Here is a 24,074-nt window from a genome sequence, read left to right as displayed (position 1 = left end):
GCCCCACCCCAATGCCTGGCAACCGCTAACCCACTTTGTGTCTCTGTTGACTGGCCTCTTCTGGACATTTCACATAAATGGAGTCATACAATATGTGGACTTTTGTGACTGATTTCTTAGCATACCGTTTTCAAAATTCAGCCATATTGTAGTGTGTATCAGTACTTCATTCCTTTTCATTGACAAATAGTGTTCTTCTGTATGAACATACTGTACCAGAGTTTGTTTATCCGTTCATCAGTTGATGGACAATTGGGTTGTTTCCACTTGGGGGGTATTCATATCCATTTTTGAGTGAATGGTTGTTAATTCTGATATGGAACCTACCTTTCTGCTTTAGGGGTATTCAAATGTCCTTTCATAGATTCACGGTGGAAGTAAATGACAAATGTATTTCTTAATGTCCTTATCTGGAGACTTTCCGTTGACTTTAATGGCACGGGGTAGTGAACGCTGACATCCTGCTGCTGCAGACCTCTGATATAGAGTCAATGGCTCAGGGAGGCCAAGTGTTGTCCCCCTGGCCCTGCATGTGGCTCACATGATGACTGATAATGCAGCACTTCTCAAGCTGGGGTATGGTGACCCTCCAGGGGCACATATTGGTCTCCTGGAGAGAAAGACTACATTTCCCAGCCTCCTAGGCAGCAAGGAGTGTTATATGACTAAGTTCTGACCAATAGGTTGAAAGCAGGAGATTTTTCTCATCTTTGCTCCTCCTTGCTTCCTGCTGGCTGGAATGTGAACCAAATGGCTGGAGCTCAAGCAGCCATACTGGTCCCTGAGGTGGAAACCACTGGTTACAGATGCTGAGGGAGGGACCAGAAGGAAGGGGCTTGGTGATGGTGGAGATGCCACACCACCTCTGGTCTCCTGTATCTGCCTGAGAAAGAAATGTCTGCTGTGTGTGTTATGCTAACATTTTAATGTGCAAAATGTCGCAGTGTTTCTCTGAGATGTCTGTCACTCACAGCCAAATCCAATCGAATGTGCCTCCATGGCCCCCTCACAGATGAGGAAACTGATGGGAGGGACACTTGCCTCAGGACATTATTTTTACTCAAAGATTTGAGAGAAAAAATAATTTTCCCTTTTTTATTTTTCCCAAAGCTAATTTATTTCACCCCTTCTTTTTCATAGGAAAACAAATGCATACACTATGGTGAAGGAAAGAGAACGTCCAGTGAATATTTGAGAGCCCTTTTCTGCTTGTCTTAATTTGGGCTGTGAGCTTCCACTCCAAGGTCATCTAGGGGTACCCGGTCCCTCTTCTGCCATCAGGAAGATCGTTGACGGGAAGACCCTGAACAGGGTCTCTGGAGGGAGAGAGGCCTGCACTGGAATCTCGCGTCTACTACTTATTGACCACATGATCGTGGACAAGCCACTTCACCTCTCTGACCTTCAGTTTCTTCCTCTGTACAAATGGAGACAATAACATATGCCTTGGCGGGTGGCTGGACGGGTGACTTGATTCTGTCTACAAAAGGCCCGTCCCAGAGCCGGGCACACAGTGGGTGCTCTGTGCCTCCTTCCCAGGCACTAACGTCATCATTCTGGACACAGCCGACTCTCGATCCGAATCACACTCAGAGGCAGTTCCACAAACAAGGAGGGTTTAATATATTTCAGCATGTCTCCGCTCAACAATGTCATATGAAAATAGAACTCTTTATTAAAGCAGCGAGGCGTGACAACTACAGCTCCTCACGAAACAATATGTTTATAAAAAAAAAAAATCAGTGACTTTGGGCAAGACACTTCAGCTCTCAGAGCCTGTTTCTCCATCCGGAGAACGGGCAGGTGGGGCGTCACCAGCTCACTGCAGTGGGGCCCACTGGTGGTAGGAGATGACCTGGGCGGCACTTGGACCAGGGGTAATGCACGGTTGACCCACGCGGTGAGCAGCATGCTCCTTCCCCCGTCCCTTTCACCCGTGGTCGTCAAGGAGAAAGTCTCAGGGTGGTGCTGGCATGGCTTTAACGCCACTCCAACACTCGCTCGTCTTATTTTGTAACGGAGAAGAGACAGACCTCAGGCCTTGGTGACACCCGCATGGAGGCGCCCTCTCCAGCGAATTCATTTTTCACAGTCACTTTCTGTTTTTGGCAGCGAGTGATACATGTTGCCCATTACCGGCAGTGATCGAAAAAAGTTCCCTTTTTAAACAAACTGAAGTTTAAAAAAATGAGTCTGTTTCAAGGAAAATGTCTGGTAAACAACAATACAAAATATAGCAAAAAATAATAATAATGAGGACGGTAGGGAAACACTTCATCAGGTCAACCTAAGGGTATTTCTCACATATGTCCTGCAATTTGGTGATTCTAAAGCAAGATATGAAGAAACACAATGATGTCCAGGTCCCTTCCTAACTAACCTGTAGCAAACGGCTAACCCAGTCATCTTCCTCTCTTTTCTTTATTGCTTATATTTTTTAAAAGAAGAAGAAAGGGAAAAAAAAGAAGAAAAGAAAAACAATAAAGATGAAAACAGGGAGGGTTTACATCATTGTCCTGCAAGCTGTACTTCACTAGCTCCAGCACCTGCTGGAGCAGCCTGGTGGGAGCATCGTCTCTTCCTAACGATCGTGGCTCCAGGGAGGTGCCGCCTTTAAAGAGAATGGCCCTGTTTTGATCACACGTGAGAATCTAGTCGCAGTGACAAGTGGCCCTGATCTGGAAGAAGGAAGTCATGAGGGCTTTCCCCCAGCACACCGGGGTAGCAGCCACGCACAAGAGATCTCCCTGCAGCTATTTCTGCCAGCCTTCTTCCTTCCCTTCCAAGCCAGGAGGAGGCAGCTGAGGGTTGCCATGGAAACCGGCTCTGTCCTCCCACAGGAGGTTGCCAGCCCTGATTTCCTGCGGAGTTCAGAAGCAGGTGGCAGCGGGGGTCACCCAGGCGTGAAGATGGGTTTCCCTGGGGATATCCTGCCTCCTGCCAATCACAGTGTCTGTCTGGGAATCCTGGGGGTGCCTGGAGGCTGACGGCCAGGGAAGCCCCCAAGCCCCGGCACTGCTCCGAGAAGAGACTAGCCCCTGGAACATGCAGAGATCTCAGGTCTTCTTTTCCCCCTCCAGCTAAAGCTCCAGGGACCTAGCTATGTGTGTGTACATGTGTCTGTGTCTCAAGAGATGCATCCAACCATGGGGGCCTCTGGCTCTGTCAGCTCTCTGAAGGCAAACAGAACTGCCCCTCCACCACCCCCTGGAGCCCAAGGAATGCAGAGCTGCCTATCTAGCATTTGCTACCAGGACAATAAGTCTCTTTGTTGAATTCTACCAGCTTATAAGCTGTGTGACCCCGGGCAAGTCACTTCACCTCTCTGAGCCCATTTCCTCCTCTATAAAGAGGACATAACCATCCTCTCGTCACAGAGATGCTGTGAGAAATAGAAATACTATGTTTACTGTGCCTGTCACAGGCATTTAGAGAGTCCTCAATAAATAGGACCTAAATTAATAATAATGTCTACCATCATAATAAAGTTTTCCAGGCAATTTTTTGCTTTGAGCTGTTTTGTTTTGGTTTTGTTTTTTTCTAAAGCCGATGCCAAAGCAAGTTTTCATCACTGATCTGCTTGTTCAAAGGGTGGTGCACCCAGGATAAGATGGACCATTGGTCTGAAGACCAATTAGCAGGTTCCCACCACCTCCTACAGTACCTCGTCTAAGTATTAGAACTGGGTTCTCAAACTCGAGCGCCGTCAGGGGCCAGGAGGTCCTGTGGATGGAGAAGCAGACCAAGAGGAAACCCTGCGGAACCAGAATGCACGTGACCCAGATGAGGGAGGAGGAGAAGAGAGTGTATTTTTTTTAAGTGTAGGCCAAACAAAAGAGGTGTGCAGACCGGATCGTGCCCACAGCCGGAGCTTCTGAGCCCGAATGTAGGAAACCAACACCTCCTCTTTTTCGTCTTGACCAGCCTGAGAAGCCCCGACTAATCCCTTCCATCGGGGCCGCCCCATCAGGGCTGCCTCTTTCTTATTCCTGACTGGAGTGTCAGCCCTCCCGCCCCCTCTGGAGCCCACGACCCTGGAACAGAGAGCTCCTCTCCCCAGAGCCCCGTGTTCGGAGGGTGCTCACGATCTACACCTTGGATGCAGCAGCCTCAGGCAAACCTTCCTGCATTTTCTCAAGTATTGGTGTGAACACAGGGACAAGGGAAGCGTCTAGTGAGTGTGGCACCTCGGAAAGCAGATATGCTAAGGGACTCCTTTGGCTTTAGCTAGTTTAATAATAATTTGGGGACAGACCTTATTTCAGGAGACACACTGCTGGATCGCGACTGGCCTTTGTATGGCCAGCATCTGCCTCGCCTGGTGAAGGCCTGGACCACACCATCGTCAAGGGCTTGTACAGGGCCACCTCCGGGAGGGGGGGGGCACAGCAGTGAGGTCCCCTACTTTTGCCCGGTCTGCCCTGGCTTTTGTGGATCTCATGAGAGGAGCAAGGGGAGCTGGGAGCAGAAAGAGCCTCATTTTGGAACTAAACCTCTGCAGCAGATAATCCACAGAGGTTTGGCGTCTTTTCTTCATTCGCCTTCTCTCTGCTTCCCTTCCTCCCCTCCCCCGCACACAGCCTTCTAGAGAAAAAGCAGAAGGGTAGTAATGCGGGCACAGTTGGGTAGCTCTGCACCCAGGCCAAACGTGCGCACGGGAAGCTGGGCGATGGGGGGCAGGCTGGGTGGCAGCGAGCGCGTGGACCCCCAGATCTCACGGCCGGATGCGGTAACGGATGGGCACGTCGCGTTCCGGCTGCATCAGCCCGAAGCCGTACCTGCTGAGGTCAAACTCAGGGATCTCCGCCTCGGGGCTGAGCAGCTCCAGGTCAAAGTGGGCAAGCACGAGGAACACGAACCTGCAGAGAGACGGCGTGGAAGGCGTGAGGGAGAGGGGGAGTGGGGGCTTATCCAGAGCCAGGCAGGAGAGCAGCGGCTTCCTCCTGAGTCCGATCCCAGCTCCGCTGTGGGAGAAGGAGAGGGAGAGGGCAGAGCCCCAAGTCCACGCGCCCCTCCACATCTGCCAGGCCCGCGGCTGGGCCGGCCCGCGGGCTGGTTCTGGCCGACGGGCTGTGAGCAGCAGTGACCGGGTCAGTTCCACCGCGAGGCGCAGCCTCTCCAGCCCGCCTTCCCGTGCAGGCCTCACGCTGGCCGGTGCAGCGGGAAGACGCGAGAGCCCGGCCCGGCCCCGGAGTCTCTGCACCGAGGGAGGAGCCCCCAGGCCACAGCCGGCTTGGCGAGTGGGAACTAAACCTCCGTTGTTACAAGCCACTGAGGCCTGGGGGTCGCTCGGTACAGCAGCAGAGCCTGGCTTCTCCCGATTAATACGGACAGTGACCCTTCCTGACGCCCCCCGACCATACTCATCCCACCCCCACCCCAAACTCCCGGAACCCTCACTGTCCCCCCCCGGGTCAGGGCTGCTGATAGACGACAGGCGGCCTTTGGGAGATTAGAAACGGGTACCCCTCCCTCAAGATATTTTACCCCGTCCACGGGAAAACTGTTCTCATACACCAACTTTGCACCAACAAGCACTCTTTACTGCCATCTTCTGGAAAACTGTCCTAACAAGTAAACAGAGCACGTGTGTGATATAATCAGTGTTCCTGTAAATGTGGTGGCAGCCCCAACTGATGGTAACTGCCCCTGCCCGCCCGCCTGATCTGACGTCCCCCCACCTGTGTTAGTAAGGGGCAGGACTGGATCCCCCACCGCCACCCAGGTGCCCATTGCGGGACTGAGCACACGGCAGGGAGTCGCTGATCCTACTGAATGAGCGAAGAAGAGGGAAGATGAGGACAGAGCGAAGTCACCGCTCCAGACAGGAGAGCTGGGCGCACAACTGGGCTCCGCCTCTTAAGGGCATGTGACCCTCCTCAAGTTTCTTTCCCAGTCTGGGCCTCGGTTTCCGGGTCTGGTCAAAGAGGGTCAAAGAGGTGGGATGTGTCCCTCCCAGCTCTGAAGCTGTTAGAGGATGAGTTTACATAGGGTGGGAGTTGTGTACCCTACCCGCTCCTGGATTTGGATCCTGGCACCTCCGTCACCGGCGCATGACCGTGACAATGACAGACCTCCTGAGAGTCAGTGTTAGACTGACACCTGCCTAGCAGGGTTGTCATGACAATCAAGTGAGATAAAAATAATCACAAATTAGCTGATTTATTGAAACACTATGTGCCAGGCACCATGCTAAGCATTTAGCGTCCATTATCTCTTTTTACCTGTCCCCAAACTTTATAAGGCAGGAACTACAGTCAGTTCTGCTGTAACACTTGTTTTGAACACGTGAGTTTGTTCCAGTGTGATTGATATATTAGGGCACGAATGAAGCGTAACGCAAATTTCACGTTAGCTTGTGTGTAATTTCATCTGCAAGAACAAGAGGAGAATGCAAAAACCCACACCCAGCTGAACCAAGCTGAGCAGGAATTCAGAAAACACACGCACGCACACCGCACACCCAACTATCCACCAACCACTCAGCTCTTGGGGGGGTGGGGGATGTGCCACGCCATTTGTAGCAGGGGTCGGATTTCAGATAACCCTCCTTCCATGCTTCACACCAACTCACAGCTGCAATCCATACATCGCCCTCTTCCACAAGCAAACTTCAAGTCCTTTTCAAAGTAAAGCCCCATACTTATTTTAGCACTTAGGTATTTCGTAACCATTTAACATGCATAAACCTGTACTACCATTTTTTCCCTGGGTTCTTATCTTTTTTTACATGTCACTATGAGGTTTTTGATGGTTGGGCCCCTGCCCCATTTTTCCCACAATCCCTGTGGTTTTCACTGCGTGATTTCGCAGGGCCGGTGATTTTTAGGGATGCACAAGAAGTGTTAGAGCGGAACTGACTGCATTCTCGTCTCCATTTTACTGCTGAGAAAAGAGGACGAAAGATTAACGTAATGTGACCATTCACTTAGCATAATGCCTGCACACTAATGATGGTAATATCAGCAATTACAATAATTACTAACACGTATGAAATGCCTACAATGACCCAGGCAGTGGGTGAAGTACTTAGAAAGACCCAGTTCCTTTGTCCTGACACCCTTGGGATGTGGTATGATGAGTACCCCCATCTTGCAGTTGAAACAGAGGCACAGAAGGCCACCCAGCTTACGAGGGTCCAGGGAAGAGAATTTATGAGGCATTCAGCCCACAGGCGTTAAAATAACCAGGAGGGACAGTGACCTTTGACCAGTGCCTGCCGAGGGTTCTGAACATGAGCAGCAGCTGCAGGCAGACGGCCACGGCCAGCTGTTCAGAACGTCCAGTGTTTGGTATTTGGACACCAGGCTTGGAGGGAAAACTTGTTGCTGGATCTGATTATTTCAAAAGCAATCAGAAATCTGGCTTTTTAAGGGAGCTCTTCTGATTCTTAAAAGTTAGCACACACTTACTAGAAGGATGTGCAACTATGACATACAACTATCTACTAGGGCTTTGGGGGAAAAAAAAGAGGAGGATTGGCAATAGATGTGAGCTCAGAGCCGGTCTTCCTCAGCAAAAAGAGGAGGATTAGCATGGATGTTAGCTCAGGGCTGATCTTCCTCACACACACACACAAAAGTTAGCACACACTTTTAAAAACACAAATAAATAGATGTGTGGGCAGGAGACGGCTCATGGGCTTCTCGTCTGGAGCGTCTGCCCGGAACCCTTCTCCCAGCTGAGCCCCGGGTCTCGGGAGACGATGGCGGGCGCCAAGGAGCCGGAGCAGGAGCCCCCTCCCCAGGCCCGCCCCCCACCCCGCACTCACTGTTTGATGCTGTTGCTGGCGTAAGCCCTCCCCAGGCACTGGTTGTGCCCCGCTCCCCAGGGCATGCTGTAGTTCTTCAGTCGCTTTCCGTCCTTGTAAAAGTCCTTCTTCTCTGTTCCATCAGCGTTCAGGAATCGGTTGTATTTAAATACCTGAAAGAGGAAGAGGGTCCATTTCTGACTCTACCCCCACAAATGCATGCACGAAGGAAGAAGCATGAGGATGTTCATCGCAGTCTTGCTTATAAAAAGAAAAAACTGGATACACTGTAAAGACCAATCGACTGGGGACTGGTTAAAAAATTACGTCAGCTTATTAAAAGGCTGAGCTCGGTCTGGGTGGGCTGACGTGGGAAGAATTCTTAAGACTGGTTGTTGAGTGGAAAAAGCAAGTTTTGGAATAGCATGTATTATACGATCCTATACACACACCTATCTCTTCATATGTGCGTGAGCATGTCTGTAAAGGCATAAAAATAATTTAAAGGATGTACTCTAAACCACTGTTAGGGAACTGGAGAGGAAGGGAAATGAAAAATTTTTACTTTTAAATATATGTCCATATATTTCTATTGTACAAGTATATGTTACTTTTGAAATTTAGAATAAAAGAAATTAAAATTATTTTTCACAAAGAGAATGTCCATTTCCTTTGGTTACATCATAGAGTGGTAACGTGAGGATTGTTTCTGAGCACAGGGCTGGGCACAGAGTAGGTGCTGAATGAAAGGTGGGTGGAAGGATAGGTGAATGTATTGGTGAACAGATTAATAGATGGAAGGGTGAGTTGACGGATGGATGGATGGACAGGTGGATGGATGAGTGGATGGATGGATGGTGGATAGACGGATAGACGGGTGGATGGGTGGATGAGTGGGTGGGTGAGTGGATGGATGGATGGATGGGTGGATGGATAGATGGATGGGTGGGTGGATGGATGGATGAAGGATGGATGGATGGATGAAGGATGAATGGGTGGGTAGATGGATGGGTGGGTGGGTGGATGGATAGATGGATGGATGGATGGATGAAGGATGGATGGGTAGGAAGATGGATGGGTGGGTGGGTGGGTGGATGGGTGCACGGATGGAGGTGTGGATGGATGAGCACATGTATAGCACAGGGCCCGGCATACAGTAAGCACCCAAATCTGTTAGCAATTGTGAAAGTTTGCCCCATCTCGAAGTCTAAGGAGAGGAAAACGTGTTGAGAAGCTGACATTATAACATTCTGAAAAAAAGAAACTCACTCAGGTGTCACTTACAAAGCACTCTGTGTGTGCCAGGCGCTGTGAAAGCCTTTCCTACAGGATCTCATTTAATTTTCCTGACAACCCTGTGAGGCAGGTGCTATTATGAGGTCCATTTCACAGGTGAAGAAACAGGGACACAGAGAGGTGAAAGGTCACACAGCAAACAAAGGGCAGAATTGCGCTGCCACTCAGATCTCACGGATCCCGAAGCCACTGATTTTCCCCTCCGTCCTTGGCATGCCATTTACCTCTGGGTCTGTGTAGATTTCCGGGTCCCTCTGGGGACTCAGGAAGGGAAAGAGGAGGAGGCGGTCACCACATCGCAGGTTGAATTCCCGCCCGTCTGCCATGGGCAGGGCCAGGTCCACCACGACCTCGCGGGTGATGAAGGGCGCGGCCGTGAGCCTGAGGCTCTCACTCAGCACGCTGTCTGCAAGCGGCAGGGACAGGGAAGGGTCAGGTTCTCTCACCCACTCCAATGCCACCCTCAGCCCCCATTTTACAGAGGAAAGCAGGGAGGCTCAGAGACGGTGCATGACTTGCCCACTGTCGCACTGAGGCAAAAAAGGCCAGGTGATGTGATGTGATTGCTACGGTCCCTCAGAGACCTTGGACGTGAGGGTTTGCGTCTGACCACAGGAAAAGCTGTGAGGGAAGGTGGGAGCTAGGGAGATATCAGAAAAGGCTAGGGAGAGAGCAGGGCCACCAATATTGGTTGTTTCTGCCTGTCCAGCATACACTCCCCTTCTGGAAACAGTTTCCCGATTTTCCTCTGGGGGCCACTCCTCTCCCACTTTCAGGGGTTAGGCTGTTGATTTCACCCCCGACTCCTGGGATTGGCCTGGGATTGGCCAATCAGAGCATCCCAACCCTCTGAATCCTATAATTGGTTCAAGATGGATATCTGACCCAAAAGAGCCAATGAGACACATTCCTGGGACTTTAGGTAGGAATGTTACAGAGAAGCACACCCTCACAGGCCGAGAACATGTCAGCCTGCGGCTGCTAGCAACCATCTTGCCAGCCTGAGACTGGAGCCATCCCAGCAGAAAACAGGGCTGAGAGATGGAGAGAGACCGAGTCCTGATGACATTGCTAAAGTGCCTGGATCCATCTATGCCTGAAGCCAGATACCTTTGGACTTTCTAGTTACATGCCCCAAATAAAGTCTCTTTTCTGCTTCAGCCAGTTTAAGTTAGGTTTTCTGCCACCCGCAACCAAAGTGGCAAGTCTAAGATAGGAGGCCCAGGGGGAGCCTAGGTCAGTGGACACGGACGGACCCTGGACGATGAGAGCCCATGTTGGGGAGGGCTGAGGGGGCCCATGATGACCCAGTCTTTGGGGCTATCTTGGAGGGTCTGGCCATCTCACCAAGCACAGGCATGCTGTCTAAAACCTTCTGTGGGAGGGTGGTCATCTGCGAGATAGGCTGCTCCGCTTGCAAGAGGATATGCTCGAGCTCTTCACGGACGGCAGCCAGGGCCTCGGGATTCTTGAGGAGGAAAAGCAGGAGCCAGAAGGCGGCAGGACCCATATTCCCCTGCAGTGAGAAGGAGCCCCTGTTGCACCATCCAGACAGCAAACGTGGGGTGAGAGCTGGCTGGTCTGTGCCACGGACACAGCCCTGGCCAAGGCAAGGGGGTGAGTAGGTTCCCACCCCTGCCGGACATCTAGGCCAGACAGGACACGGCCAAAATATGCTTTGTGGCTTTGGCGTAGCCCAACGCCTACTTTAAGGCCATTCTTGGCATCCCCGACCTTGAGCAAAATCATTGGTCTGAGGTCACGTAGGTAACCTTCATAGCTAATCAGCAAAACACTGTCAGTAACAGGAACAAAGTGTGTCCATTCAGATTATAGTTAACATCTGAGGATGACTGCATCCTTGGCCCTGACTGTCTGCCCCTCCCTGCATCCATGCCCCTTACCACGTGACTCTGCACTCCCTCCCATTATAGGGGCAGAGTGTATTTCCCCGGCCCCTTGAATTTGGGCTCAGCCATGTGACTTACTTGGGCCAACAGAATGAGGCAGAATTGACAGACCAGCAGCTCACAGTCTGGGCCTTGAGAGACCTGTGTGCTTCCGCTCACTCGGCTGGCCCGCTGGTCCCAAGAGGAGGATGAGAGACACAGGGAGCAGAGCTGCGCTCTCCTGCGGAGCCCAGTCTAGACCAGCTGACCCCGCAGTGGACCCACAGACATGTGAGTTACATAAACGCTCATCGTGTATGCCACTGGGTTTTTGTGGTTGGTTGTTAACGCAACAATAACGAACTGATACAGTATCTGAATATTTGCTTTCAAATATTTGAGGATTGTGTACGTATAAAGCAAAGCAGTAATAGCCAATGATGACCGTGAAAGCTATTGATTTTTTGAACAAAAATTATTTAAAACTTCCCAATAGTTAAATAATTAGGAAAATGGATTGAATTTCTTGCTCCAAGACTTCAGCCTTGGTTGAACATTTTAATACTCAGGTATTCAGCTCGTAACTAAAGTGTGTATGGGGCACCCTTAAACGAGACACGGGTGAATACCACCTAACCTCAATTTGGGGAAGATTTGTGTCTACCATAAATGACTATCCTATCCAATCATAATAAGAAATACTAAATAGTCATTAAATATCACGTTTACCCAGTCATTCTTTTACAGACATAATTGCACACAGACAAAAACACATTTGCACAAGGATGTTTATAGCAGTGCTGACCTAACAGTAAAAGACTGAAAGCAACTGCAATGTCTATCAGCAGGAGATCAATGAGATAAATGATGATCCAGCCAGAAGAAGACGGTACAGGAAGTCGTCAAAAAGAAGCTGGCTCTGCGCATATTGGTATGAGACTGCAGCCAAGATGCACTAAAGTATGCAAATAGCAAGATGCAGAACAGGGGCGCAGCGCGCTTCCATTTGTGTGGATGTTTCAAGAGGGATAGAGAGGAAGAAGCACAGACCATCTCTAGAAGAAGACACAAGAAACTGGCAACCGAGGTTGCCTCTGGGACAGAAGCTGGGAGGATGGGAGGACAGAGAGGGCAGACTGGCTTTTCGCTGCATATGTCCTTTGAAACTGTTTGAATTTTTTAAATGGATGCACTCCTTTTACGTGAAACAAAAGTGAATGATTTTTACAGTGACCTGCAATGACATGGAAAAATGCTCATGACACAATATTAAGTAAAATTAAAGCTGGATTAAAAAAACTGCATGATCTTAACCACAGAAGAAAAACATACGGAAAAAGTCAGTAAAGAAATGCACCAAAGCATCAACGATGGTGAAACAGATTTTCTGTCTTTCGTTTTCTTTAGCTTTTGTGATGAAGTCAGCACCAAGGAGGTGCCACGTTCCCTCATTCAGTCCTCCCATTGAGCAGGCACCATTGTCACGCCTGCTACTGGAAAGGAACACTAAGCACTCCCCGTCCCTACCCCTGCCAAGCACATAGCGGGGGCTCAGTGGCATCTGTCAAATAAAAATCTGTGTTCCTTTTGGCCGAGGGCCTCCAAGGCAGCCTGGGAGGAGGGCTGGGACCCGGCAGAGTTGGGTTCAAATCCCAGCTCCCCACTCCCGGTGACTCCTTCTTGGTAAAATGGGGATAATAACGTGCCCACTCCTGGGGCGGCCACAAGGGTTCGCTGAGACTGTGCTGGGCACAGAGTAGGTGCTCAGAAGTGGTGTCCTCCTCCCCCCGGCCCCTCCCCTGGGTTTGAGAACAAGTGGGGGCCTTGGACTCTTTCTGAGATTTCCTCCAGCATCCCAGGTCTGGCGGAGACAAGCAAGGTCACTTGCTGTCCATCACTTAAATAGCCAGGGGAACGTAGGTGATAAATTATTCAGCTTTGGGTTAACTCAGTGCCAAAGCCATTTTATCTTGCCTGAGGGGTCAGATGGGGGCCACTGTTCATTAATTACAAGCAGGAGTGGAACACGAGGCTGCTCAGTTATCCCTGCTGTCAGGAAAAAGCTGTGGCAAGTTAGGGAGGTGACAAAGACCGCCTTCCACCCAGCTGCACAGATGGGTATGTGTGTGTTTGCACGCACGTGTGTCTGTGTGATCGCACAACCATAAGAGATTCTGAATTCACTATCCTGGAAGTTGAGCTTTCTCCCTTGGGGTCTTGCCTCAGTTTACCCAGGAGGACATTTCTGGTCTAACCTCATTTTCTCCCACTGCAGCCAAAGTCCCTCACCTGCTCCATCACCAGAGCACAGCAGCGCCTGTTCTATCGTTTGTGACTGGCGGGAGCTGACCTCCAGGGGGCGCTCACTGGGGCCAGACTCGGCGCTGGGCCACTCATGTGCGCCGTTTTGCCGCCCCCCGCCCGCACTGTCAGTCAGTGGGAGTGGGGGACACCTGCTGCCCGCCTGCCCCGCTGCTCCCTCCCTTTTGGGTAACAGCACCCCATTCGCCTTCAGAGAACCACCTCCACTTCACTCTACACCGCCGTAGATCATCTGGGGCTGCCCCCCCCACCTCAGGTGTGGCCACGTGACCCAGGCCGGCTACTCTGCCAGTGATGGACTCAGAGGGGACACGTGACCAGGGCTGGGCCAATGAGGGGCAGACTTGGGATTTGTGCTAGAATTCATGGGAAAGAGAAGCCCTCCTCCACAGGGGACTGCCAGACGGCCAGGAGCGGCTGGTGGCTGTCGCTGCACCCCCTGGGGAAGCCAGTCTGAGGCTGGAGCCACCCCAGAGGAGAGCAGAGCCCAGAGATGGAGACCACAGATTACACTCCTCCTCATTTTTTTGTGAAAAAAATTTTAAGGGAATAAAAAAAAATACCCTGCATGCAATGTGGTACCCTGGATTGGATCCTGGAAGAGAAAAGGGGCATTAGTGGAAAAACTGGGGAAATCTGAGTGAAGTACGGCCTCTTAGTTAATAGATGTGCCAACACTAATTTCTTGGTTTTGATAAATGCACTGCGGTTCCGTAAGATGTTCACGTCAGAGGAAGCGGGTGAAGGTATTGGGAACTCTACTATCTGTGCAACTCTTCAACACTCCAAAACTATCTCAGAATAAAACTACTGAAGAAAAAACCCCCGATCCTGTACACGGCTATTACTCGTTACCCCCTCTTTACAGACGGTGAAACTGAAGCCCAGAAAAGCCAAGTGACTTGTTCAAGGTCACACAAGTAGCCAGCGGCAGAGCTGGGATTCCACCCGGCTGTCCGACCGGGACTCTGCTCGTGCTTTCCACGCCAGGGCGCAGGGCCTCAGGGACCCTCAGCTCCCGTGGTCACTGTCTCAGCTGTGTTGTCTGCAGCCCCGGTGCCCCTGTGGCTCCCACAGTCCCCTCTCCCCACCCCCGCAGAGCCACCCAGGAGTTCTTGGGGCCGTGGGGCCATGGCAGCTGAGGATAGGATCAGGGCTGAGGGCCGAGCCAGAGGTGGGGAAGGGAGAGAAGGATGAAAGTGGACGGATAGGGCCGAGGGAGTCTGGGCATCACCAGGGCCACCAGGGCTGCCGGCTGACGAACAGCCCGGAGCTGGGAGGGAAGCCTGGACCGACAGGCCTGCTGGGGCAGATCTCCGTGAACTCTCCTCCCTCTGCCCACCCCAAGCCACGTCCCCTGAGAGCCGGCCTCTCCTCTCTGCCTGGACCTTAGGTCTCAGCCCACCAGGTCCTCTTCTAGGCTCCTGGATCGACCCAGGCTCTGGGGTTCTGGGTTTATGGAGCCTTTGCAAGGAGCCTATGACATGATGTTTGTAAAGCGCTCAACAGGATGACTGGCACGTGGTAGGTGTTCGATATTTTTCAAGATTATTTTTCCCAACTCCACTCTGATCTGACAGCAGCAATCACAGCCACCGTTTCCCAACCTCTTGGAACACTTTCTGCACCAGCCTCCGGGCCGTGCTCCCTGCCGGCTCCTCCCCCACCCCACCCCACCCCCGCTGCTCCTTGGCCTCCTTTGCTGGCTCCTCCTCATCTTCTGGCCCAGCTCAGCCCCTTTCTCCACCCACCCTCACCCCCGGTGGTGTCCAGCCCAGTGGCTCTAACCACCATCTCTACGCCGTCTACTCCCAGCCTGGACCTTGACCCTGAACTCCAGCTCGCCTTTTCTCCAGACGCTCCTCCCCACCCATTCTCCATCTCAAACTCAGCATGCCCCAAACGAAACCCCCAATATTCTCCCCAAACTTGCTCCTTCCACCATCTTCCTCAGCTGTTAACGGCAACTTCATCCTCCCTGCTGCTCAGGCCCAACCTGGAGCCATCCTGTTGATGCCCTCGCAATGTCCTGTCCAACAGCAAGTCCCGTCCACTGACCTGGTAATACACCCAGAGTGCCATCACTCTCCCCTGCCCTCTGGTCCAGCACCATCCTCTCATGCCTGAAGATTGCAGTGGCCTCCTCCCTGGCCTCCCCGCCTCCACTCCCCACCTCCTACAGTCTATTCTCAGCAATGTAGCCAGAATGACCCCTTAAAGCAGAAGGCAGGCCATATTGCTCCTCTGCTCAGAGCCCTCAAAGGGTTCCCGTCTCAGAGTAAAAGCCAAAGTCCTCCCCATGACCTACAGGGCCCTGTGTGGTCTGGCACCTGCTACCTCCCTGCCACATGCCCCTCATCCCCACCTCAGGGCTTTGCACCTGCTGCCCCCTGCCTGGATGCCCTCATCCTGTATATCCACATGGCTCGTTCCCTCACTTCCTTCGAGTTTCTGCTCAGATATCACCTTCTTGGTGAGGCTATCCTTGACCAACCCCCCATATGAAGTAGCCCCTCCTCCCTCCCCTCTGCTAGCCCCCTCCCTTGCTTTACCTGTTCTCCATAGAACTTGTTACCTCTAATATATTTTATATACTTGTTTATTAATTGTCTGTCTTCTTCCTCCAGAATGTCAGCTCATAAGGGCAGCGATCTTTGTTCTGCTCACTGCTCTGTCCCCAGCTTCTAGAACAATGCCTGGCACACGGTGGGCCCTCACTAAATATTTGTGAATATGTTTACTGAGCTCTGGTTAGTTATCTGCCAGGCACAGTTACAGGATTTCACGTGTCCCTTCCTTGCATCCTCACCACAACACCTTGAGGAAGGTGCTGCCGTCTCCACTTTACAAAGGAGTAAACTGAGGCACTGAAAAGTTAAGTGAGTGACTTGCTAGGAAGGGGCAGAGTCAGGATTCAGATCCAGGCAGGCTGGTCACAGAGCCTGTGGCCTGAAGCCACTGGGCCACGCAGTGTCTCGACCCCACTCTGGGGACTCGAGCTCTCGAAAGGTCTCCCACTTGCTGAGTTCTGCACGACAACTCAACCTGAGAGAACGTCCCGTCCCCACCTCCTGCCCAGTCTTCCCGGCCCCGCCAAAGGCTGTGCCCTGGACTTCTGGCCACTCAAGCCCCCAGGCCAGCGTCCAGTTCCGCTGACAGAGGTCATTCCTGCAAGGGATTCTGGGGACAGTTTGGAGCTCCAAGTCTCTGCCCACAAATATGTTATTAGGCACTAATGGGGCCCCAACTGCTGATTAAACCCAGCCCCGCCCTTGCCAGTCTTTGCCGGCAAGGGCAGTTAATGGCTCTGAGAGAAAACTAAAAATAAGTTGCAAGTCAATGGGAGAGGAATTACCCAGAAATGTCAGCTTGTGCACCTGTCACTGCAGGGGCGACACCAAGAGAAGGGGGGGCCTCAGGGTCGGGGAGAGGGCAAAAGCCAGGCCCAGAGAGGCAGCATCCTCAGCCTGCCTTCTCTCACTCCAATAGCCGGTCCATTACCAAATCCACCGGTGCTGTCTTCCCTTTGTTTCCAGAAGCTATCCACTTCCTCATCACCTCCACCGCTACCCCCAGTCCTGGCAGCATTGTCTCCTCATTGGTGTCCCTGCTCTGCCCTTGCTCCTCAGATCCTGTCCCTCCTCTGCTCAGAACCCTCCCAGGGCTCCTACATCACCCAGAGAAAACCCTGAGTCCCCACTTACTAGGACCCACAAGGCCCTCCATGATCTCGTCCCTCAGTCCCACCTCCCCTCCTCACTCTGCATCAGCCATACTCCACTCCTTGCTGTTGCCCAAACACCTGGCATGACCCAACCCCAGGGCCTTTGTGCTTGCTGTTTCCCCTGCCTGGAATACTCTATCCCCACATCTTCCCCAAGTCCCCAAATCCAGCTCTTTCTTAACATCCAGGCTCAGCTCAAATAGCTCTTCCTCAGAGAGGCCTCCCTGACCACCCTGGCTAGAGTGGACCCCCAGGATCTCTCTATTCGTGACCTGGTTTTATATCCTGCATATCAGCATCTAAAACCACCCTGTAGCGGTCTCCATGCCTGTCTGCCCCACCCCCACCCCCAGCTAAAACATAAGCAACACAAAGCAAGAACTTTTAAATGATTCTTCAGATTTACTGGTCTGCACTTCAATAATGTCAAGGTCATGAAAAACAATGAAAGGCACAGAAACTGTTCCATATTAAAGAAATCTAAAAAGGCAGGATGACTAAATGTACCGCGTGATCTGGACTGGATGCTGGACCAAGATGAGCCATGAAGGACATTACTGGAACAGCTGCGGAGTTGGAATATGGATGTAAATTAGATCATGACCCCGTATCTGGGTCAGGTGTCCTGAATTTGGTCATTGTGCTGTGGTCGTGGAGGAGAATATTCTTGCTCCTGGGAGGTGCACGCTGAAGTAATTAGGGGTAGATAGTCACAATGTCTGCAACTTATTTGCAAATAAATCAATAAAATAATCACAGTGCGAGAGACAGAGAGAAAGCAAATGTGGTAAAATGTTAAAAATTGAAGAATCAAAGTGAAATGTATATAAGAGTTCATTATTATTCATAAAACTTTTCTAGAAGTCTAACATTTTTCCAAATTAAAAAAAAATGAATATTGAATGAATGATCCTGCCCACGAGACTGTGTCACAGTTAACAGAGGCAGGGAACTGGGCAGACAGCCGGGTGTGTGCACACCCACATGCACACTCACTGATGCACACTCACAAATGCACACCCACGCTCCCATGCAGGCACACGTGTGCACACTCACCCACGCACTGGTGTGTGCCTGACAGCACACATGTGCACGCGCGCGCGCGCGCACACACACACACCTGCCCGGACCCGCGCGCACGCGCATGCCCACCTGTGTGGCCCAGAGCTGCAGCAGCAGCGCCCGCGCCTGCATCTCCTCCGACGCGCCCATCTCCTCCAGGTGCAGCAGGTAACTCTCCAGCCAGCTGCTCCTGTGCACCCGGACGGCCAGCCTGGCTGGGGACAACAGCTTCCACAGGTGACCTTTGACCTTGCATGCCCGGTCCTTATCCCCTGTAGGGACAGAGCACAAAGGGGGTGGTTACAGATCCACCTGCAGTCCAGGCCACCAGCCCTGGGAGTGCCTGTGGGAGAGAGGCTACAGGGAAGCCCTTTAAACGTTGACTTGCTTCTTGCCTGGCTCACCTCAGTGGACAGGAGCGAGGGGCCTGTCTGTTGCATTCACCCCTGTGTCCCCAGCACCTGGCCCATAGTAGCTGCTCAATAAATACATGTTGACTGAACCGCGTTTCCTTACACAGCAGGGGAAGGGACATGAAACGCCGAGCAGCAGTCTCCCGCCCCAGGGTCTGAGCCGAGCAACGCCAGGCCACGTGCACGTGGAGACCACACGAGCAGGCTCGGCACAGCTCCACTCCGGAGACGTCAGACACGGCCCAGCCGACCATCGAGAGGGAACAGACTGGTCCGGGGTCTCCAACCCCACTGCCTCCAGGGAAGGCAGGTCAGGTGGGAGGGCAGGAAGGGGCCATGGGGAAGGGGAGGGTCGGGGCGGTACCTACTCAGCTCACTGACCAGCCCCTCAGGCCCAACGGAGAAACATGGCCCAGCACAGCCAGGGAGCCTGAGTTTTCAAAAGACGCTGAAAACCCAGATGTTCCTGTGGAATCTTCTTGTGTTTTTAAGGTTAGCATCTGAGTAAGACATTTTAATCACTGTGCAGGCCACACAAGCATTTCTGAAGGCCAACTCTGGCCCACGGGTCACCAGTTCACAATCACCGTTAAATAAACAACGGCGTGTTGTGCTCTGGAAAACCATGCAGCAATGAGAACAAATGAGAAAGTTCTTTATGTACAGACCTAGAGGGCCCACGAGGGCAGACTGTGGAGGGTACAAAGCCAGGTACTGATTATTTATATACTGTGTTAATGCTACAAGACGATGCTATATTTACATATACATGCACAAATATAAGATTTGGTTTTTCCGAAATCACTCCTTGGAAAAGCAGAAGTCACTTTTACAAAGTTCCAAAGCACTAGAAACTCTCTTATCGACTTTTTTGAACCACAAAGCAGTGTTAACAGGAAGACACATCCACCCAGTTGTTCTAAACCTGGCTGCATAATACAGAGTATTTGAAAGAGTGGAAAATGTAGGCTAAACTTATTTTTTTTAAGTATTTTAGTTACATTTTCAAATAATATGCTCCATATACTTTTCCACAACCTCTAGACACCTTTTCAGGTGACACACTTCTCCATTTAAAGTGATGAGCCTAATTGTTCATCTGAAATACATTACTTTCCTGTGTTTCCCAACTTTTGGGGCACTGGAGAATCATCCAGGAGCTTTTAAATCTCTGGATGCCCAGGTCCCACCTGAGACCAATCTTGGCGGACTCTCGGGGGGCGGGGGCCGGGCATGCGGAGATTTTAAACAGGTGAGTGCAGGACACAGGAAGTGGTGAGGCCAGCTCAGTAGATGCTAGTTCTGGATGCTAACAGGAGTCATCTGATGGGACAGCTAACAAAGGAGGCAAGGAAATTTAACACAGATTTAGAAATGACTGGCATTCCTGAGGTCTGACAGTAGAACCACAGGTCTCGAACATCACTGTAAACACAGCTTCTAAGGATGACTTCAAAAAGCCTCGCAGCATGAAAACGCGACCCACAGCATGGGAGAAAATATCTGCAAATCATATACTTGATAAGGGTCCAGTGCCCAGAATATATAACTAACTCCTACAATTCAACGGCAACAGCCAAAAAACCCACAAAAAACCCAAATCAAAAAATGGGCAAAGGACTTGAACAGACATTTCTCCAAAGAAGATATACAAATGGCCCATAAGCATATGAAAAGATGCTCAACATCATTAATCATTAGGGAAATGCCAATCAAAACCACAATAAGAGACCACGTCACACCCAATAGAACGGCTAGTATCAAAAAAAAGTAAAATAATAAGCAACGATGGGGAAAAAAGGAATGCACCTTGTGCATTGCTGGTGGGAACGTAAAATGGTGCAGCCACTGTGGAAAAGTTGGCAGCTCCTCAAAAAGTTAAACATAAAATTACCATATGATCCAGCAACTCCACTTCTGGGTATATGCTCAAAAGAACCAAAAGCAGGGCCTCAGATACTTGTACACCCGTGTCCATAGCAGCACCATTCACAACAGCCAAAAGGTAGAAACAACCCAAGGGTCCATCAACAGAAGAACTGGATAAATAAAGTGTAGTATATATGTACAAGGGAATATTATTCAGCCTTAGAAAAGAAGGAAATTCTGACACATGCTACAACATGGATGAATCTTTAAAACATTACACTAAGTGAAATAAACCAGACACAAAAGGAGAAATATTGTATGATTCAATTATATGAAGTACCTAGAATAGGCAAATTCATAGAGACAGAAAGTAGAATAAAGGTCACCAGGGGCTGACAGGAAGGGGAGATGGGGAGTTACTGGTTAATGGACACAGAGCTTCTGTTTGAGACGATGAGAAACTTCTGGAAATAGATAACGATCTGGTTACACGACATGGTGAATGTACTTATTGCCACTGAATTGCATACTTAAAACTGTTTAAAATGGTCAATTTTATGTTACGCATATCTTATCACCATTAAAAAAAAAAAAGAGGGAGGTATGTGAATGTCATTTGGCAAATGAGCCAAAGATGGTGTTGTATAAAAAAAAATCGGACTGGAAAAAAAGTAAAAAAATTATAGCAGTGATTTCATCCATGGATCAAATCAGTTAACGTCTGTGGAGTCCTTAGAACAGTAAAGTGCACCCACTACATCTCACAGGAGATACACTGCCACTACATATCGCAGGAAAAAGCAAAGTGCCCGCAACAGTGTGCACGGCGTGCATTTGTAGAAAAAAGAGAAAAATAAGAATATAGTCGGATTCACTTGCATTTGCATAAAAGGAGGGAGACTTTTCACTGTTCCTATTTTATAGTTTCAATGTTTGAACCATGTGAAACATACACAAAATCTGGCACCTCCCCCAATACAAAATTTCCAGCGAAACATTATATATAGATTCAAAAGTTCACTCCGTATCTCAAACAGATGATACGGGAGTGAAGAAGTGGGGGTTCTGGAAAACTGAGTTTGGCGACTCAGCCTGGGACCCAGCTGCTGGGCAGGACGCTGACGTCAGAGGCGGAATCTGAATAAAACGCCTTTCCGAAACGTGAGAGTGGGAAGAAAGTGACATTTCTCAACGGTTAGTTTACGCAACGTGTGAGCTGAGCTAGGAGTTCAGCAACCTCGATAAGGAAAAGCTTATTTCGTTTCCATCCTAATTATTTCTGTTTAGGTTGACCACAAAATGAAAACAGGAAAACTTTTCACTGGGAAAACAGGGGTTTGCTGTATATATTTGGGATCACAGTATAGTTTGGGCTCCCACTATAGCTTAATGTGTGGAGAAAGATCTAGAACTGCTCTGTCCAATAGGGAAGCCACAAGCCACATATGGCTCTTGAGCTCTTTAAACATGGCTGGCCCGAATTAAGGTGTGCTGTGAGCGAAAAACACACACCGGATTTCAAAGTCTTAGTATGAGAAACAAATGCAAAATATCTCATTAATAATTTTTATATTGATTACATGCTGAAGTGTTAATATTTTAGATATACTAGGTCGAAGAAAATATATTATTAAAATTGATTTCCTCTTTTTCTTTTTTGTAATGTGTCTCATAGAAAATTTAAAATTATGCATGCGGCTTGCATTCTATTTCCACAGGCCACCACTGTTCTAGAAGGATAACACCAAATTGATCACAATGGCTACCTTGGGGATAGATTTAGAGAGGGTGTGGTCAAAAGAGAATTTCCCTTTTGTGTCATATTTGATTTTTTTTTTAAATAAGAGGCAGGGAGCCCAGTGAAGTCCCCTCAACCTCTCCACACCTCAGTTCTCTCACCTGTAAATTGGGATAATGAATACCCCCCACATGGGGTTGAATGTGTCAACATATAAAGCACGAAGAATGATGCCTGGCACAGGCCTAGTAAACATCAACTATATAATTAAATAAAACTTAATGAATGTTAGCATTATTAGTCCCAGGAGAATGTATTCACATATTATTTCTATAATTAAGAAACAATAATAAATTGTGAAAGAAAGAGCATAAAGTCCGCAGCCAGAGAGACCCAGGTTGAAATCCCAGCTCTGCCTCATCCTAGAAGGATGATCTTGGGCAAAGCACTTTGTATTGCTGAGCCTCAGTTTCCCCATCTGTAAAATGGGGGCAACCTGGCTCATAGGATCATTAGGAGGATTCAAAAAGATCACACACAGAACAGGCTTGGTGCTGGTAGGGGTTTGGTAAGTTGTACTTGCTAGATTCTTGCCATCATTATAAGGTATTATTGATCAGCCCCAGTGTAATGACTCAATACTGTGAATAGAACGGCCAGGCCCGTGTGACTGGTAAGGCAGTTGGAGGGAGGAGAATCCCAGACCTCCCATGCTGTGTGGGCTTGGCCCAGGCCCTGTCCATCTCTGGGCCTCAGTCTCCTCATCTGTAAAACGAGGGGCCCAGGCCTGAGTGTCTCTCCAATTTTCCCTTGGAAACCCCTCTATCCCCTGGAGACCTGATGGCACAGTCCAGAGAGGCCCCCCTGGGGACGTCTTTAAAGTCTTGTTTTTTACCTTTAAAATGCATTCTATTTTTGCATTAGACTCTATGATTCTTTAATATAAGAGTGCCTTTTCCCCAAAAACAATATTCAAATAAAACAGCCCCCCCCAATAATCCAGTGAAATGAATATTCCAGAAAGAAGCAGTATGCTTAGCTTGGGGCTCTATTTAATTCCCTACTGCCCCCAACTCCCTATTGTATGAGAAGCACCAGACTCAATGGTCTAAGGGTCCCCAAAAGCATCACTTTTCTTTTAAAATATGTTTATATTTTTAAAAGTGGAGGAGGAATAATGCATACAAATGGTAAAAAATAATAATAAAAGAAAAAGAAAGAAAGAAACTCTAAGAGTTCAAATGGGCATACTGTAAAACGTAAGCTTCTCTCAATCCCGTCCCAGCCTGCCCAGAGGCAAAAATCTATACATGTTCCCACATTTGAAAAGAAACACCATATACCCCCTGTTCTGCACCTTTTTCATAACAGTAGGTTTCATCCTATAGCAGTACATCCCATTCTGTTTTACAGTCGCATGGTTTTCCTTTACATGAATGCATGATTTATTTCATCAGCCCTACTGGTGGACATTTAGGTTGTTCCTAGAGTTGGCTGTCCCAAGCAACGTGGCAATGAACATCTTTGTGTATCTGTAAACACGTGCGAGCATTTCTGTAGGATAATTCCTGGAAGTGGCAGTACAGGATCAAAGGAACGTGCATCGCATGTTTTGATAGGTTCTGCCAAATCGCTCTGAGAAAGAGGCCGCAGGGTTTCACCTGCCCCACAGCAAGGTCTGAGGGCTACTTTGCCCACTAGCCTCCTGCCCCGACATGAGAAACCTTCCCCAACATCGCCACCTGCTGCCCACACTGGGAAATGCAGCCTTCCTATACCCCCCAACCAGGGCTGTTCCCAGAATGATGGAGGGTCCCCTTCTACATGTACAGGAACAACCCTGGACCATCTGTATGGAGGAAAGGGCAATGAAGAAACCACTCTTTCCTGGAGAAGCAGTCGGTTCTGGGATGTGTCAGGTGGTTCTCACACAGGATTTTGCAATCAGACCAAGTTTCCATTTTGCTGGCTCTGCCACCTAAGACAAGTGACTTCACCTCTCTGAGCCTCA

At 49.8% G+C, this 24,074-nt stretch overlaps 1 protein-coding gene across 1 annotated transcript in view; it reads right to left on the bottom strand.

Annotated features, from left to right (window-relative positions):
- Positions 1 to 1,599: 1,599 nt before the first annotated feature.
- Positions 1,600 to 24,074, bottom strand: part of PTGIS (prostaglandin I2 synthase) — a 44,919-nt gene continuing 22,444 nt past the window's right edge. The window contains exons 6-10 of the mRNA XM_058562495.1: positions 18,134 to 18,315; positions 10,394 to 10,562; positions 9,271 to 9,452; positions 7,772 to 7,923; positions 1,600 to 4,859 (exon numbers count right to left, since the gene is read on the bottom strand). Of these exons, the coding sequence (XP_058418478.1) occupies positions 4,715 to 4,859; positions 7,772 to 7,923; positions 9,271 to 9,452; positions 10,394 to 10,562; positions 18,134 to 18,315 (830 nt within the window). The 3' untranslated portion in view covers positions 1,600 to 4,714. The remainder of the gene's footprint in view (positions 4,860 to 7,771; positions 7,924 to 9,270; positions 9,453 to 10,393; positions 10,563 to 18,133; positions 18,316 to 24,074) is intronic.

The sequence above is a fragment of the Diceros bicornis genome, chromosome 19 (assembly GCF_020826845.1).
Source record: "Diceros bicornis minor isolate mBicDic1 chromosome 19, mDicBic1.mat.cur, whole genome shotgun sequence".
Taxonomy (NCBI): Eukaryota; Metazoa; Chordata; class Mammalia; order Perissodactyla; family Rhinocerotidae; genus Diceros; species Diceros bicornis.
The sequence above is the reverse complement of the archived record's forward strand: the minus strand, read 5'-3'. Positions and strand labels throughout refer to the sequence as shown.